The sequence below is a fragment of the Crassostrea angulata genome, chromosome 5 (assembly GCF_025612915.1).
Source record: "Crassostrea angulata isolate pt1a10 chromosome 5, ASM2561291v2, whole genome shotgun sequence".
In the NCBI taxonomy this organism is placed as follows: Eukaryota; Metazoa; Mollusca; class Bivalvia; order Ostreida; family Ostreidae; genus Magallana; species Magallana angulata.
The window spans coordinates 17,262,539-17,280,105 of NC_069115.1; the positions used below are offsets into that span (position 1 = coordinate 17,262,539).

The window sequence follows — 17,567 nt, forward strand, 5'->3', positions numbered from 1 at the left end:
GTTAAGGAGATAGCATTCTAAACCTAATGTTTCCATAAAGCGTGGTTGAATTACAACTATCACAAGTATATCATATAATATAATGAATTAGTAAGTAAATAAATATTAGATAAGTACTCACAGTGATAACAATTGCTCCTTTTGTTGAACTCTTTATTTTAGAAGTGCAAAGTTTATTTGAGTTTAAGCGATTACATACTTTTATAATCGAACCACATCGCCAGATTTGTAACACGCTACATGTAACTCACACATATTGATTACTAGCCACAATCCCGAAGTACCGGAAAGATACACATGACTGGAGCACTGGTGTACAAAAGAAAATTAATAAATACGCAAAACATTCGCTAATACTGTTGGCATCACCCATGCTCAAATGATCACTCTGCTAAAACTTACAGAAAGACAAAAAATTTATAAACCATTGACCAACAAATTTATAAAAATAACAATAATTTATTAAATAATAAATTAAGTTATTCAAACAATTAAGTAATTCAAAGTTTTGGGATTTTTTGGTATCGAGAAAATGTCCTCGTATGAACAAAATCTTTAAAAAGAGAAAGTTTAATTAGTGCGAATTAACAAAGTGATATATCACTTGATTTAGTTTCTGTTTAACCGCCAGAAAAAGGTCCATAATTTATATCACAAGGGCTAGGACACGATCAACTTTCACTATCAATTTCACATCAATTCGAACGAAATATTCACACAAACTATTGCACTCACTCAATTTCACTATAAATATTCATTATTCAGAAAAATCCCCTAATAACAGCTTTGCAATCGGCTGCTAAAATAATTGTCAGTTCTTTTAAATCTTCTAATGTTCTATAACAAGCAATCATATCATACTTTCATTTTCACAGAAAAAAGGGCGAAACACATATTTCTACTACCCTACTTTCCCTGCATTAGTTCTAGTCTGTAACTGCCATACGGGGGCAACCTATTTGTGACAAGGTTATGATGGGCTTTCAATAGCACATTTGGTGAATAGATTTCAACCTAAAGCCATAGCTTGTTTGAGTCTAAACGTTTACATTGGTGGGATGTGGAGGATTAGAGAGAAAAAAAAAACATAGAGAGGATTGCACAATTGGCAAAGCCAACACCATAACAACAACAAAATTGAATACAAAACATTCACATTTCTCTCCTAAAACATAGTCACTAAATACTCCAGTAATGTTGAATGTCGATTTTTGTTTTAAGACTTGACACAACACGACCACATTCATATATATTAAAAAAACCCATCTATAGCTGAGGATTTTCTGATGGGGGGAAAATATAACCATTTAACTGCCACCTATGGCAACGTGTGGCAAATTTTCACCTTTGGAAAATGCCCATGTGATATGCATATGGACGGAAAATAAAGAAATTAAAGTCACAATAGTACTGTACATAGGAATACAACTGATGCATCTGTACAACAAAATGATTAAATCGCAACATCTAAGCTAATAAAACGCTGCATGAATATTCATTGGATATTTCATTCAAAAGAAAGCATGAATATTCATAGAAAATTTGATGCAAAACAGCTTGAATATTCAAGTATGTAAATTTTATCAATATTTACATGTACAGTGTGGATACATGTGGCCATATTATAATGCTCATATACAACATTGTGACTTAAATCAACATGGAAATTACATCAAATTTCTGAGATTGGTCATGTGACATACCACATTTATACTTACTCATGTTTACATTCGCACCATTTAAAAATGATTCAACAAACAAAAACCTAGCTCTCTTAAAAAAATCAAAATATAAATAATCTATCAGAAAAATAACACTATTTAATATGATATATTTTTTGGTCAACATCACTAATGTTTCATATATCAATACAATACATTCGTTTTTATTTGATGCTGATATTCTATTTTAACGCAATGTAATGGTCATTCTACACTTCACAAAAAACTCTTCTAATTTTCTTAGAAAACAATAAAATGACACAGTCTTTTTCATTCATTTGAAAGAAAAGGAATTGCTCAGTGATGGTTGCTTGTGGAACAGTCTGTGACAAATCATCATGTATTTCATTTTTTTTTATCTTTCCAACTTGAACTGTGCACACTGAAAAATCTACTACTTTATTTAACATATGAACACAAAACGAGTCGACAGCTTGTGAAGTTGAACACAGTTGTTTGTGAAAAGAAAAAAAATTACCCAAAAAAGTGTAAGACACTGTTTATCCAGAATTTCAAAAAAAAATATTCTTTGCTTCACTTTACTTATAAAAATATTTAATTGAAAGCTAAAATATGTGTCATTATATTCATAAAACTCAATTCAGTTGCTCCCATACACAAAACCAAAATTGTTCCACTACAAGGTATAGAGTTGATCTGCACAAAGATGGACTTGAGCGGTGATTATAATGAGGGTGGGTGGGGATTAATGATGGGGTGGGGGGGCGGGGCTATTCACAGGCCAGTTTACTGTCAAAACTACTCATGGCTATTCCGAACGCTTGGACGGCACACAGAGGGTAGTTGAAGTCCATGGTGAATACATCCTCTGCCACGCGGCCAAACTGCATTACGATGTACTCCACTGAAGAGAGAAAAAGAGATACTCAGGATAACTTATCTTTAGATTTTGTCAATACCCTGTGGTAAGTTAAGGCAAATATCCATCTTTGATTATTAAAAAGAAAAATTTCCTTTTAGGAAAATGGTACCCAAATATCGGTACACTACAAGTATTTCTGTTTTTGCTCAAATTGTGTTAATACCCGTGTTACATGATTTAACATACACATACAGTTGAACTTTGATAGCTTGAACACTGATATCTCGAATACAGTGGGTATGTTCAAGTGATTTGTAAGTTTCAACCACTTAGTTTTCAGTATTTTACCCTCGATATTTCAAATACTCTGATACCTTGAAGTTTTTAAACAGTCCCATCTAATTTAAGATAAGGAAGTTTGTATAATATCATAATGTCTCTCAATATCTGGAAATTTACAGATTTCATTTGTTGCTTTAATATCAAATAGAGACTTAATTGTCATCATCAATCATCATTCCAAATGAAAAAATGTCCTAAAAAATTAAGATTGATAGAAAAAGCAATAAAAATGTCAGCATGATTAAATCCCTTCATTTGTAATCAAAATCCCTTAAGACAGTCTCTTCATACAAAATCCCTTGAGACAGTCCCTTCATACATCAGCAGATTGAGAGGAAATAGTCTTACCATCATTGTCATGTACTATTTGGAAATTCTTCACCGAGGCCTGGGTGACTCTGCCATGGAAATTGAGCACATAGGACTGGGTCTCTGTACAAAACGAAAACAAAAAAATAGCCATCTTTATAAACAACTGCAAGAAGATGGTCAAACATTTTTAGTGCTTATTCTGAGATTGTATTTATTATGGTAAGATATAATGGATTATTCTTAAGCCTCTCGTAAATACATTATATATAACATTAAGAGGAAGCCCAGTGATAATTCAAATTTAGAAATAAATTTCTTCGAATCTGTTTTAATACAAAGCAATTCTGCTTCTCCATACATAACCTATACAAAAATTTTTTTTGTTTAAAAATATTTTTTTCAAGGACTAGGTCTTTCTCTCTCCATCCATACCATCATTCCAAACAGGTGTCTTGTTGTGAAGTTCCAGAATATTCTCCATGTTCTTCTTCTTCCATCTGTCAATCAACCCATCATTATCCTACAGAAAAACAAAACAGTCCACAGATCAATAAAAGCCATGCTCTCTCCATTCTCTACTGCCGCCATAGATAATTTAGGTGTAATGGTCCATGAAATATTTACAGAAACTCAAAACATAAAATCAACAGAAAAGAACACATTCAGCTTTACGTGAATACCCTTCCATAACATAAAAATAATATTCTAATTCTAGAGGTCCAAGAGGTCAGGCCATAAGCACTCCTCTTTTTATGGCCATTTTGATTCAATATATAATAACTTGACTCATCACTGATTGCTCCTTCCGTTTCAAATGCATTATAAACACCACACATTTGCTTGACGAGTGAAATTAAAGCAAATGTGGTCTTGAAATTAAAATAACACACCCAATGAAAAGTATTAAGGCAAATATCTGTCTTAATTAACTAGTTCCTAAAGTATAATCGTGATGAGAGGACTGGCATAGGTAGAAAACAAATTTAAATACAGAAAGCTCAAAAAAGAAAAAAATTAGATGGAACCAAAATTCTCCACCTTAAAAATTATATAAATGAACCAAAAACTGATAAAGACGCAGTGGCTTACAGATCTTGGTTTGATGTCGACTCGCTCGTGGTCCAAGTTCATCCCCGGGATGATGATGGTCATTTTTCTGGGACCTTTGAATCCTAGTACATTTGTTTCCTGTAAAACACCAACAACTTCATATCACAACTATATAACATGACAGAGCTCTTCTTGTCCAATTTTTATAATGGAATTTTTTTTCAATTAGAGGTGATTAATCATTATAGTTCTTTTTTTCACTTATATATTTTGGAGCTCTTAAGCTTCCAACTTTTCACTGTTCCATTAGACCAATTAATATACATGTATTTGAAAAAGACTTTGAAATAAGGTCAAGCGCTTTTCTCAAAGCATATGTCATTGACCAAATCTAAAATATTGTGCAGTATGTTATACATATATGAACAAAATTGTGGAATTGATGACCCCCCCCCCCCCCAAAAAAAAATGTTTCCTTAATTTAAATATCTCTCTCATTATCAAGTTTCAAGTCACTTACATATATAATTCCTACTAATTCCTTCCTGGCATTTTCATAGTTTGTCTTTGGATTGTCACCATTGTCAAACAATGTAAACTGGGTTCCTAATAAGTTGGCCCTGTAAAATCCAAAATCAAAGTAAAGAGTATTGCTTGAATCAGTTCAATAAAAATATATCCATTCTTCAGTAGCTAGTGTTTCTGGGATAACAAAGGGAGAGTACTCTTATCCTTGACAACCTTTGTCAAAGGGAGAGAATTCGTCTTGACAGAAAAAGTTTTTTTCCAGTTAATAATGAGCTCTATGGCTGAGGAAGAACCACTTTTATTGTTCTAAATTATGACTACACCATATTTCGGGTTCCTAAGATGAGGAAGGGAGAGAACTTTTACCTGAGTTTGCCGACGTAGGCTTCGCCTCCACGGGACAGATCGGTGGGGTCGGTGGAGAGCAGGTAGTTAGAGGTGGCGCTCTTCTTTCTCTTCCTGCCCGCCAGTAAAAACACCTGTAACACATAAGGTCGAAAAGATATAATTAAGTGTACAATTTGAATGAAAGTACTGAAAGTACTGCCAGGATTTGTTTCATTTTTTCAATGTGTGATATGTAATTCTATTATGCTTCTGGATTTAGGAAAAAGGATATAATTTTAAAAACTTTAATTTAGATGAAAAGCTCACCAAAAATTAATTAAAATCAATTATAATTATGAAAGACGATACTTGATGAAAAATTTTCTATGCATCATGTTATCATGCATTTTCTAAATGTTCATAGTACATATACACATCCTACACAGGACAAGGTCAAATTGCCATGCTAGAAATTTCTTAGTCTTAAAGAATGCACTAAAAACAACAAAGATTAAACTGTGCTTACCTTTTTACCATCTTCCTTCTCTAGATGTAAGAAGTATGTGGGATAAATTCCTCGATCAACGCCTTTCTTGTCACGCGTGATTCGGCACTTCATCACATGACCCTGTGGTGCAGGTCGCAGTACGAAGTCGTCCAGATTCTCGGTGAGCTCGGGCGAGTAATCTCGAGCTGTGGCACCCTCTGTTCCATCATCTTGATCGTCATTCTGCAAAAATTAAAAAAGAAAGAAATTAAAACCAATGCCTTACCAAAATGAAACTGACAAAATAATTAACATTTATAAATGAAGAACTGATACAGATTTGCTCCTCTTGATACGATGCATATTTCAAATATCAAGCTGGATTAAAAACTGCTGATGTGATCTTCTTAATATCACACATATTTCAAATATCCCGTCGGATTAAAACTACTGATTTGATATGAAGCATTTAATCTGTGTATTTAGTTCAATAAGCCAACAGCTGATAAACCTTATCTAATTCCCTTTCTTGACCCCCCTGGTCTTTGCTCTCCTATTGGATGAGGTGATGAGGAGGGATGAATAGCTATATACATTCAGTGTAGTGTTACATTTCCCCTTAGAGTTTAAGTTTAAAAACTGCTTTAAAAAAAATCAATGGCCGTCATTTTTCTTTTCATCAAACTAGGGTTGTTTTTTTTTTTTCAAAAAGAAAATGGTTAAGTGAACAAAATTTAAGATTTCACTACAAACCAACAAAGCATGGTCAATGAGAATGCTTTAAATTGAATTGTAATTACGGTAAAGATTAACAAAACTGAGCATGCAAATCAAAAGACATATCTCAATGTTGTGGGGAAGGGGTGGGGTTGCATTTGTTTCAATTGAGATTAATATTTCTGTTATATTTCTGTTGCATGTGGCAATAATTGAAATTGAGAAATTAAGGAAGAAGATCAATGAGAAGGTGAACCTCATTCTTGTAGATGGCCATTTGTATGAGATTTTGCTATTGCAGATATATTAAGCAATTAGTGAATAAGACAAACTTCATTGTTGTAGGGGGGGCCATTTGTTTGAAATATTTGCTGCTGAAGAAATTACATTTTATTGAAGATTTTGGAGTTATTATTGACTCAGACAAACCTCATTGTTGTAGGGGGCCATTTGTTTGAGATTTTTGCTACTAGGGGACTTGGCGGGTACTATCGGGACACTAGTTATATCCACATCTTCGTCATCCTCATCCTCATCCGGCTGTTGGAACCCCTGCACTGGTTGGCTGCCCTGTTTCTTTCGCTGTTTCTGATTGGCTACTGGAGGGATTGGGGACCGCCCACCTGACCGGTCACCTCCCATGCTGGGGGGTGCCGCGGGTCTATTTGGGGCCGCTTTTTCTTTTTTGTTTTTCTGCTTTTGGGCTTTGTTGGATTTGTTTGAGGTTTCTGAAATGAAATTTCTAAAATTAATAAATTTTAGAGATATTAAAAAACCTAATATATACAAGTATAGTGTACTTAAAGTATGTTGCTATTTCTATGACGGTTACATCTTTTCCATAAATTTTAACACATATCAGAATTTCAAACAAAATAAAATATTAAAAAAAATAAATCAAAATTTGAACTGAAAATATAGTTCATAATTACTAGCAGCTTAATCAGAGGTAAAATTAAAACCAAATTTAACAATAAATTAAGAAAAACATAAATAAAAATGTTAGTATATAATGGAATTTAAAAGAAAATAAAATTAATACATGTACTAGGAAAGGAAAACACCATCATATCTACAATATTTTAAAAAGGTTTTTTTTTTCTCACTAAAAGTACATGCATGTATGTATATATATCTAAGAATATATGAAAAAAAATCAATTAATGTACTAAAATCTTTCTACAGATGTGAATAAATGTAGAAATAGCAGATTAGGATTTAAATCTGAAATCGAAAAACATATCATGATGATCATAAAAATAATCATGCGCATTTGGACTGCTGCAACAGTGCTGAGAATTTTGTTTATTTCATGTGCTAGAATTGTCATAGAAGCTGCCAGCCCAGCAGTGAATGCTTCTACCGCTACAGCTATTATGATACAATGTGGATGTGCACAATTCAAGAAGCTGCAACATCAATTCAATGACCTCCCTCTTGAACAGAAAATTCTGTCCTCCTCTTGTTGTATCAAACCATTTGATCTTGACACAAAATTATCCGGCAGGGATGTTTTTTCTCCCATGACAAATAGGGGAGCTTAATTATTATGCATTGATCGGAGCGACATTTGTCAACTCAACGAAATCTGTCGATATTTGTACTATGCGCGGATGATGGAATGCCTGCATGAGTTCTTCTTTCAGAACGCCACACACACGCTTTGACTTTATTTCATGAATCCTCTAATAAGTGATGGCCTACTTCAACCAACATTTCATTTTATAATGCAATGGTGGCTGGTCTCAACAACCTTTAAAGTTAAACTTCTTTTTTCATTATTTTCATCTTTCTTTGAATTTTTATCTCAAAGAAATGTTCATATACCCTAGATTTAACTTCAAACAGTTGCATATTGTATCTTTAAAGCTTTGATCATCAAAGAAAGCAATGCATGTATCATTTAATAATATTTATGCAGTTTTCTATACATGCATGCAAGCAAACATAAATATGGTAAAAGTTTAATCTTTATAAATAGCTTACTTGCACTTTTATGCAAGTACATGTTGTATAATTTGCTGGTACACATAAATCTCAAATGCTTTCACGACTTTCATTACGTCAAGATATTTCACATCTTTTCCAAAATAAACCACAGACATACTGTCTACCTAGTTTCAGATAAAACGATTGAGCAAAAACCTAGTTATAATACCTTCTAGATGACCAGCAAGTTTTTCCTCCTCATCCGGATCGAAATGAAATGCTTCATTTGTTCGATAAGGGTTCCTGTGATCGGGTGAATATTGCCCACTTAGGGGGTACGACTCAGCCATAGTTGTTTTGTTTTGTAAACACACACTCCAAACGATTTTCCCCCATAAAATTGTTCATGAGGTGAAAATTTAAATTCACAAACACACAAATATAGACACATGCACAGCGAAAAAACAAGGTCTAAATATTCTCCCAGCAAGACGCTTTCTTTGACAAGCGAAGGAAAGAGTTCAGAACTGGGCCATTTCCTGTTAATTAGTGAATCAATTCCAGCGAAAAAATAAATTGAAAGGATCAATGGCACTCAATTAATCCACGCGAGGGGAAAATAAAAACAACTTGTCATCAATAAATTGTGATAACGGTGATCTTATTCTTCCAACGTTATTTCACTTAATTTATTTCTGATCACATATTAAACAGGACGAACAAGCCATAACATGTAGATCAATATAAAAAAAACAAACCTACGGATCCTCTGCCAATTTTTGACTTTAAAAAATGAAGCACTGTAGAATAAAACCCCCCCAGAAGAAATCCCTTTAACAGTTTATATGCTCCTTGAACCAATTCAATACACTACGTCACAGTGTGTCATCTTGCAGAAAAAACTCTTTCTTTAGCCATTTGTCAAACCAACTTCTTTCGATACAGCCCTTTAATCATATTTTTCGGACCAATTACAACAATGACATACAAAAGACAATACGCGCTTAATGAAGTACAATTATATACCCTGACACACACTTACAAGCAACTGATTGTACACATACGATTTGTTCGCTTTTAATGTGGACAGAAAGTCGACAAACATCTCCATGTTTGTTTTTCATTGATAATTTGCCTTATCAAGGACATTTATCATTGGCGGTCCAAATTTCATTGAACAGACCACATCTAACGTTTAATTACATTACGCTAAATATCTTTCTCTTGAAGACAAGCTTCAAAGGATACAGAAGATAAGACTTCTTTTATGTTTTTTTTTTGTATTTTTTTTTTTATTTATGGGGGACGGAACAGACAATCAATATCATGAAGTTATGTAACTATAACAACAGTTATTTCTTTCTCCTCCTTCCTAACAACCCTTCAGAAAATTATCCATTACTTTCCAAACAAGAAAGAATAGGTAACTATGTGAAGGAAATAAATTTGGTCAAATATCAAAATAATAACCAAGAAGTTATGAGAAGAATGTCAAACCAAATGACCCTGGACTCTGACAAAAACCATTTACCTTTACAACACAGATAAGGTAGCAAGGGACAGTTTCGAATAAAGTACCCGTCAATATTTTTGTAAAATTGAGAGTTGCTGTACTTGAAGGCTTATGAGTGTTGCTAAAATTCATGAAATGATTTTTAATGATTATCATTAGTTAGAGGGGTGTCTCTTGTTGAAATTGATATGCAATATGTAGGCCCCTTATGTTAGGTACATGAGAATCAGAAGTAAAATGCGAAACCTGCGGCTATGACTGTTGTGCTGACTTTACACAGTGAAATTGCAAGTTACAGACGGGAGGTAAAATAACACGAAAAGTAGGTGGATGGGACATTGTAAACTATACACTGGTAAGTTTCTGACATGTGATAGTGCAACATGCACGCGGTACGGAAGGTCAACCCTCTGCAGGGAATTAGCTGGGGGAGGTCTAAAAAGCTGAAAAATCATGAAAAATTAGCAAAATATGAAAGGGTCAAAATCTCATAAAAACCAGTATGTAGAGAATTTTACAGGTTTTGACTAGTAATTTTCTTCAGAAATTGGTGACTGGCCTTATAAAGAGTGAATTAAAGGTATTTGTGCTGAATGGGAACTGAGGAAATTCTAGTTACAGAGTTCCGAAGACATGCATCCCTTGGCTACAATGAATTGTATCAAAAAAACTGTCCCCTGCCACCTTCAAGACTACATGGTATTTTCATATTTCTCCTTTAACTGTAATTTTGAGTGGATTTTGTACCATAAGTAATACATTTTGTGAAAATGGATGATTTTCTTGGCTATAGATGTCATTACATGATTTATTAGCTAAAATATTCAAGGGGAGTAACTCCCTCTTAAATGTGTAGAATGACCACCACTAGAGTAAATTGGCTAAGAGAGTAGGTATTTCCTATCCTGATGACAATTAATAGGCTTAAGTTAATTACTGAGATAAGAATAAATATTTTAAAACAGTTTTTATCAATTAAATCATTAAATTTATGAATTTGCAGCCATTTTGCTGTCTGATTTTATGAAATAACATTAAGCCACCTGACTTATATCACCCAATTTTTTTTAAACAGCATATTTTTATATCAAGTGAACTTTACATGTAGACAAATGCAGTTATCAAAGTATACAATATGTCAAAAAACTCAAGTTTTTGCTCCTTCCTATCAAAAAATGGTATTTTAGATGTATTTACAGAATTGAAAAAGCCACCCCCTCTTTCCAATGGACTCCATTACCATTACATGTAGGATATGTAAATGTACATTTGACCTTGAAATAACATCTGCTATGATAATTACTCTTGAAATGAATAAAAAACAACATATTTTTTACCCTTTTATTGTATATATTCATCAAAAATGTAGAAAAACATGTAAAATTTGAACATTTTTCATGGAATTCTCATCCGTCCCCAGGTACCCGGGTGTATTTGAATTTCATTTTAATTAAACACACACATCACACTTGTAGGTCTTACTAATTTAGCAAAGTTAAAAGGAGACTAGAAACCAGAATATGTAAGATATCCACTAAATATGATTTTAGGCTTAGTTTTTCATGAAAACAAGAAATCACATGTTGGGCGACATGATTTTTTCTGAATAAAAATGCTACAAATCATCCATTTACCAAAAAAAGATCAATTTTAGATATCAGTGTTGGTTGTTTTTAAATATGTGTAAGAAATGACTCAAGGAAACTGCCAAAAGTTTCATAATATTAGGTTAAAGTGTTCAAACTGATCCTTCTTGTGAAAATCAAAAGATAGGGGGAGGGTATACATGTAGAGGGATTTCTAAGTGATGTGATGCTTTTATCATAATAATATCAAGCCAATGTATGTAGTTTTGAATAAGGTTTCTTATTTAAGGAGGTTGAACAACAGTTGACCTCTAAAAGATTAGGTAAAGATGCTTTATTTATGGAGAACCCTATGAATCTGTGTTAAATAGAGGAAAGTGGAAATGGTGGGTTCACTTAAATGGCCATATTTTTCTTAAACCTCAATGGAATTGTCAAAATGTGGTGTACTTTTTCTCAGAATAGCATAAGCCTTTTAATTTTAAGACAAGATGACTTTTCAGAGAATGTTAGTGTATGTTAAAGGTAGCAAGGGACAGTTTCGAATAAAGCACCCGTCAATATTTTTGTAAAATTGAGAGTTGCTGTACTTGAAGGCTTATGAGTGTTGCTAAAATTCATGAAATGATTTTTAATGATTATCATTAGTTAGAGGGGTGTCTCTTGTTGAAATTGATATGCAATATGTAGGCCCCTTATGTTAGGTACATGAGAATCAGAAGTAAAATGCGAAACCTGCGGCTATGACTGTTGTGCTGACTTTACACAGTGAAATTGCAAGTTACAGACGGGAGGTAAAATAACACGAAAAGTAGGTGGATGGGACATTGTAAACTATACACTGGTAAGTTTCTGACATGTGATAGTGCAACATGCACGCGGTACGGAAGGTCAACCCTCTGCAGGGAATTAGCTGGGGGAGGTCTAAAAAGCTGAAAAATCATGAAAAATTAGCAAAATATGAAAGGGTCAAAATCTCATAAAAACCAGTATGTAGAGAATTTTACAGGTTTTGACTAGTAATTTTCTTCAGAAATTGGTGACTGGCCTTATAAAGAGTAAATTAAAGGTATTTGTGCTGAATGGGAACTGAGGAAATTCTAGTTACAGAGTTCCGAAGACATGCATCCCTTGGCTACAATGAATTGTATCAAAAAAACTGTCCCCTGCCACCTAAAGAAATACAGAGCACCTAAGTGACCTCCACCCCCCCCCCCCCCACCCCCTTTTAAGGTCAACTAATCAGAAATAAAATCCATGGTTTTTTTTTTCTAATCCCTGTAACCCCAAAACTTCCATTAACATGCTACATCTTTGAAAACTGACCTTGTAGTACTTTCAGGTAAATGAAAGGGGTTTGAAACACACCTGTAGAAAAAAGTATTTTGGGGGGGAGAAGAAGTTAGCAGAGTCTGACCTGGCCAAGACCAGACCAGTAATTATCTATTATCAGTGTGTCAACATTGATATCACAATGTCCTTCACTTAATGGCATGGAATTCCAGACACAGATTAACCTGTAACACTGACCACATAGGCAGGAATGCTGTATGAACTTCCTGACCTTCCGAGATACTGCCCACTGTCAGGTTAATGAAGAAATATGACGTCTCTTATTGTGGGTATTCTTGAACATGACACTTAGATATCAGAGATATCGCCTCACAGCCAAAATCTGAACAAAGCAGGCTTATATTGAACTATCAACCATCGGTTTGATCTCAATGTCAGAGCCTATGGTACTGAACACAATAATTCTTAATTGAACATGATGTGTATATTCTTATAATATAATAATATATCACAATAGCGATAGAAATTGATGTAGATATCTACAAATTCAATGAAAAAATTCTCTACAGTATAATGTTACTAAAATGATGAACAGCATTGACACTTACAAAAAAAATGGTTTACTTGAAAGAATAAATTGCTGCAACAATTAATCATAAAGCAAAAGAACTCGACAGGCAACCACAGAACATGACTCATAAATCAAATCATGATGATATCCAAAAAGCACGATAAAACAAAATCAATGAAACATACCAGATATCAAATCACAATATCCAAAGGCCAAGACAAAATCAATGGGCATGAAAGATAATAAAACATCAGTTTAAGGAAAAGGCCAGAATATAATCCATGGAACATGGCAGCTGGTGTCAAAACACAACATAAGGCAAAGGGTTATGACAGACATCAAAATACAACAGTATCGGGTAATCAGACGAAGAATGCAGATACATCAAAGGAATCTAATTGCTGATATCCATAGAATATCCCAGATATCATCACATTCCTGATATCTAATAAATATTTAATAAATGTGATATCAACCCATACTGATATCCAATGCAAAAAAAAATATCCTAACATTTTAGAATTTCAATGAATATTATAATGTAGTTATCTAACTCATTATAACTCAGGGAAGTGGATACATACAGGATATTTCAATTCAAAACCTAACTGATGCAATCTATCATTTTTAAACCTACTCACTACTTGATGTTTCAATTTTATACATAACTGAAAAAATATTACAATTTTAATCATATTAAGATATAAAGAGTTGGTCAAAAATGTTTCAAAAATAAAATGTTCCTGAATACAATTGAAGCAGTCAAAAACTATTTAATTGAACTAAATTAGTTCAATCTAAGCCTTTGCAAACAACAAAGTACATATAAATACTACTTTTTCTACAAGTTATAAAGCACCTAATGCATGCAATAATGTGTTAATGCCCTAAATAACAATGTTGAACTATATTAGTAGCTTTAGCCCTCAGAGTTCCTCTCACCATAAATTGTTAGTTTCCTTTGGATAACAGAGATTTTAAGTCGTATTCAAGTCTTTTTCAGGTCTGAATTGATTTTGATTTTAATTGTTGAATTCTTTTCAAAGTTATCTTTACAAAGTCTGAATATGGATTCATTACTTTTTTTTTTGAAGTTTATCATTTTGCATTTGTAAAGTGCATAAATTTGACAGTCTTAAGAGTGTGAATTTAAAAGATTACAATATTCAAATTCAAATCATTGTATTTCTAAATGAATAAAAATGTTTGATTTTGAAAAACTTAAAAATAACTCCATAATCTCTGTCAATCATCCGTCCCTTTCTCCTCTCCCACAAAACAACGATTAAAGTTAACAGAGGAAAAAGAAAAACCGAACAAACAACAGCGGAAAACTGATTAAACAATCAAATCTCTACAACTAGCAGTACGTGTTACAAAAAAGACATGTTAGCGTATTGGCCCGCAACAAGACACCGCGGAAGAAAATAACGGAATAAGGCTTTTCGGGGATTGTACCTGCATTCAACATGGGGATATCATCCACGTCAGAATCATTATCATCCTGCTGCCGATCCTCCGCCCCCGTGATCGTGATATCAGGGGTGCGGGACCTGGAGCGCGATTTCTTTGTGAGGGAGCTGGATGAGGTGTTTGGAGTGAGGGAGGTCCAATGCCCTCCACCCCCAGAGTTTGGGGGCGCATTCTTTTTTTTGTCTTTGTTCCGTTTGTTTGACTCCTCACCTTAAAATGTGTTTGGAGATGATTGTGTGATAAAAATATTATCATAATAGTGGGTGCCAAAACTTCACAATTTTTAAGAAGTTTTTGAAAAATCTTTGTTTTTTCAAACTAAATGAATCCATTATAATTTACTAAACTTGAGTCTCAATTTTGACAAAAAAATCGTAACCTTCCAGCCACTGGTTTGCTCCGTTAATAAAATTGATTGTATGTAACTATGTAATATATAATTATTATTATGTCAGGAAATAATTTGAAGTTATGAATTCATGCACAACATATAAAGCAAGGGGGGTTCAGAGACTACCAAGAAAATAATAAAGATTATTTAACCAGCATGCATCTGATGGCATCATACAAGATATATCTAATACACAAATTAAATAATGTCGCATTATATCATAACACAGGATTTTATATATCCGACACCATCGCTATTATAGCACTAGGCAACATAAAACTCATTCTTTAGAAAATATCTTTTTTAATTTACTAAACTGGATTGCATGAGTTACTGTTCTTATTCCTTTTATATTGTTAACAGACCTATATTACTCTAAAAAATGATCCCACTATCTCACCCCCCCTCCCCCCCCCCCCCCCAAAAAAAATGCTTCTATCCATGGGTTTCTATTAAGTAGAATCTAATATAGTGCTTTGGATGCTTGACTCCAGAAAATTAATGCATGTATAAGTCATGAATTCGTGCCTCTATATATCTCTTTTGAACTTGTAAGCTGAGACTAGGCAAGGCCGAGATATATTTTTCCAACTGGTATCTGTAATGCACAAATCTCGAATAACTCGCGCCGTCTAGTACTTTTGGTACTAGACTCAGAGATAACAGGTGTAGCTATATTGATTCTTGTTTCTGTTCAGACAACGCTCTGATATATAAGTCTTGTGCATACTGCTTATACATTCTGCCAACTGACATACAATTAATATCATTGAGAGTGATGCAATGTAATATCCTTAAAAGACTAAGCAATTAATCTGAAAGCTTGCATAAACCTGGAGGAAAGATTTCATGAATGACCTTCATTTCATTGTTTTCTACCGTAGACTGTTCCGTTAATGTCAACAAGATACTTATTACCTATTCCATTACACACATCCCAAAATTATTCTTCCCCTTCTTTACTAAAATCAAATCCCCCCCCCCCCCCTCCAAAAAAAAATCTTTCTACATTAATCTAGTGTTGATATTCCATTTCATTTCTAGCAGAAATTCATAATCCTAATCCAATCGAGTTAAAACTTGGCATACATGTACTGGCAGACGGAGGTTTTACCTTGATTCATGATGGGTATATCCTGTATATCGCTGTCTGCATCATCGCTACAGCTGCCTTCTGTAACCCCGAGGATCGGGTACGAGTTGTCGTTCCGTCGGAGGTTGGGAGATGGGCCTCGGACTTCGTCATCGTCCTGATATGGACCAATGTATTCTGTAAAACAAAAAAATTTGCAAACTGTTTAATTATATTTAATTACAAAATTAAGGCAAGACTTGATCCTTCTACTGGAGAAAGTCTATAATGTACTGTGAAATCATTAGAATTCATGGTTGCTCAATTTTTGTGGCTTTCGTGGGTAGCCCTCTGTCCTTAATTTATATCTTAATTAAATGAAAACAAATTTAGAAAGAGTTACCTTTCTTTCTGAAACTAAATAACATCCCAACAAATAATCCAAACACCCACAATCCACAAAAATTGGCCCCCACAAATTCAAATGATTTTACTGTATGATGAGTTCTGTGTCAATGTGTACCCACTAGTACTCTTGATGAAATTTCAATATGACATCTAGTTCAAGTTTCATTTAAGTTCATTAAAATTTTTAACCAATTAAAAAACTTTTACTTTATGAAAGTCTTTTTTAGCAAGATAATGACAGAACATTTGCATTTGATTCAATTGTATTTGAACAATTAAGCCCCAGGCATTGACTGAAATTACTGTCTGTCATAATCTTTAGCCTACTATGTGACAGCAAACTAAAATTAGACGCATATATAATTTGGCTACCATATCACATCTAATGAAAATTTACAGGGCTGAAGGCAGATAACAAAGCTATATATTTAAACACTATACTAACATGATGTATGGCAGAATTTCATCAGTCGCAATACAATACAAATGTCAAAATTGTTCAAGTCCAATGGAAAAGTTACATCATATTACATGAAATGTTAGCCAGTTGATTAGGTGCAGTATTAATGGCAGACAGAAAATTAATGCAGACTTCATTAATACATCAATAAACATGCCCGGCTCAGCTGCCCTGCAGTGGAACAAAAGGCCTTAGCGGTCCTGTTTTGGGCTTTAATTTGAGGTCCTTTTTTTGTATATGCATGTAAGTCAATCGCTGCGCTCTCATGGCATGCAACAGTGACAGTTTGTTGTGATAGGGTGTCTAGAAATAAAGAGGATCAGATTGTTCCTTTTTGGGGTATAGATGAAGAAATTCAAACTCTAACTGACACCATTTGCATATCTGAATTATATTTGCATTGGATTCTCTAGAGATGCCATGTCAGCATGCAAGCATACATGTGTTTTAATAGAGACAATTCAGTGAGTTGTTATTTTAACTGAAAGGTTAACATATCAACTGGCAAATTCAACAGGCATCCTGCTACATAACGGAATTAAAAAGCCAATCCGTATCAACACT

The 17,567-nt window shown here is 33.7% G+C and overlaps 1 protein-coding gene across 7 annotated transcripts in view; it reads right to left on the reverse strand.

The window, feature by feature from the left end:
* Positions 1–1,076: 1,076 nt before the first annotated feature.
* Positions 1,077–17,567, reverse strand: part of LOC128184046 (protein king tubby 1-like) — a 42,205-nt gene continuing 25,714 nt past the window's right edge. For 6 of the 7 annotated variants that reach the window (XM_052853370.1, XM_052853365.1, XM_052853367.1 and 3 more), the window contains 10 exons: positions 16,178–16,333; positions 14,658–14,882; positions 6,737–7,035; positions 5,630–5,833; positions 5,143–5,255; positions 4,769–4,868; positions 4,288–4,386; positions 3,631–3,718; positions 3,235–3,318; positions 1,077–2,586 (listed from right to left, as the gene is read on the reverse strand). In XM_052853370.1, the coding sequence (XP_052709330.1) occupies positions 2,453–2,586; positions 3,235–3,318; positions 3,631–3,718; positions 4,288–4,386; positions 4,769–4,868; positions 5,143–5,255; positions 5,630–5,833; positions 6,737–7,035; positions 14,658–14,882; positions 16,178–16,333 (1,502 nt within the window). In that variant the 3' untranslated portion in view covers positions 1,077–2,452. The remainder of the gene's footprint in view (positions 2,587–3,234; positions 3,319–3,630; positions 3,719–4,287; positions 4,387–4,768; positions 4,869–5,142; positions 5,256–5,629; positions 5,834–6,736; positions 7,036–14,657; positions 14,883–16,177; positions 16,334–17,567) is intronic. The other variant, XM_052853371.1, reaches the window with a different exon arrangement.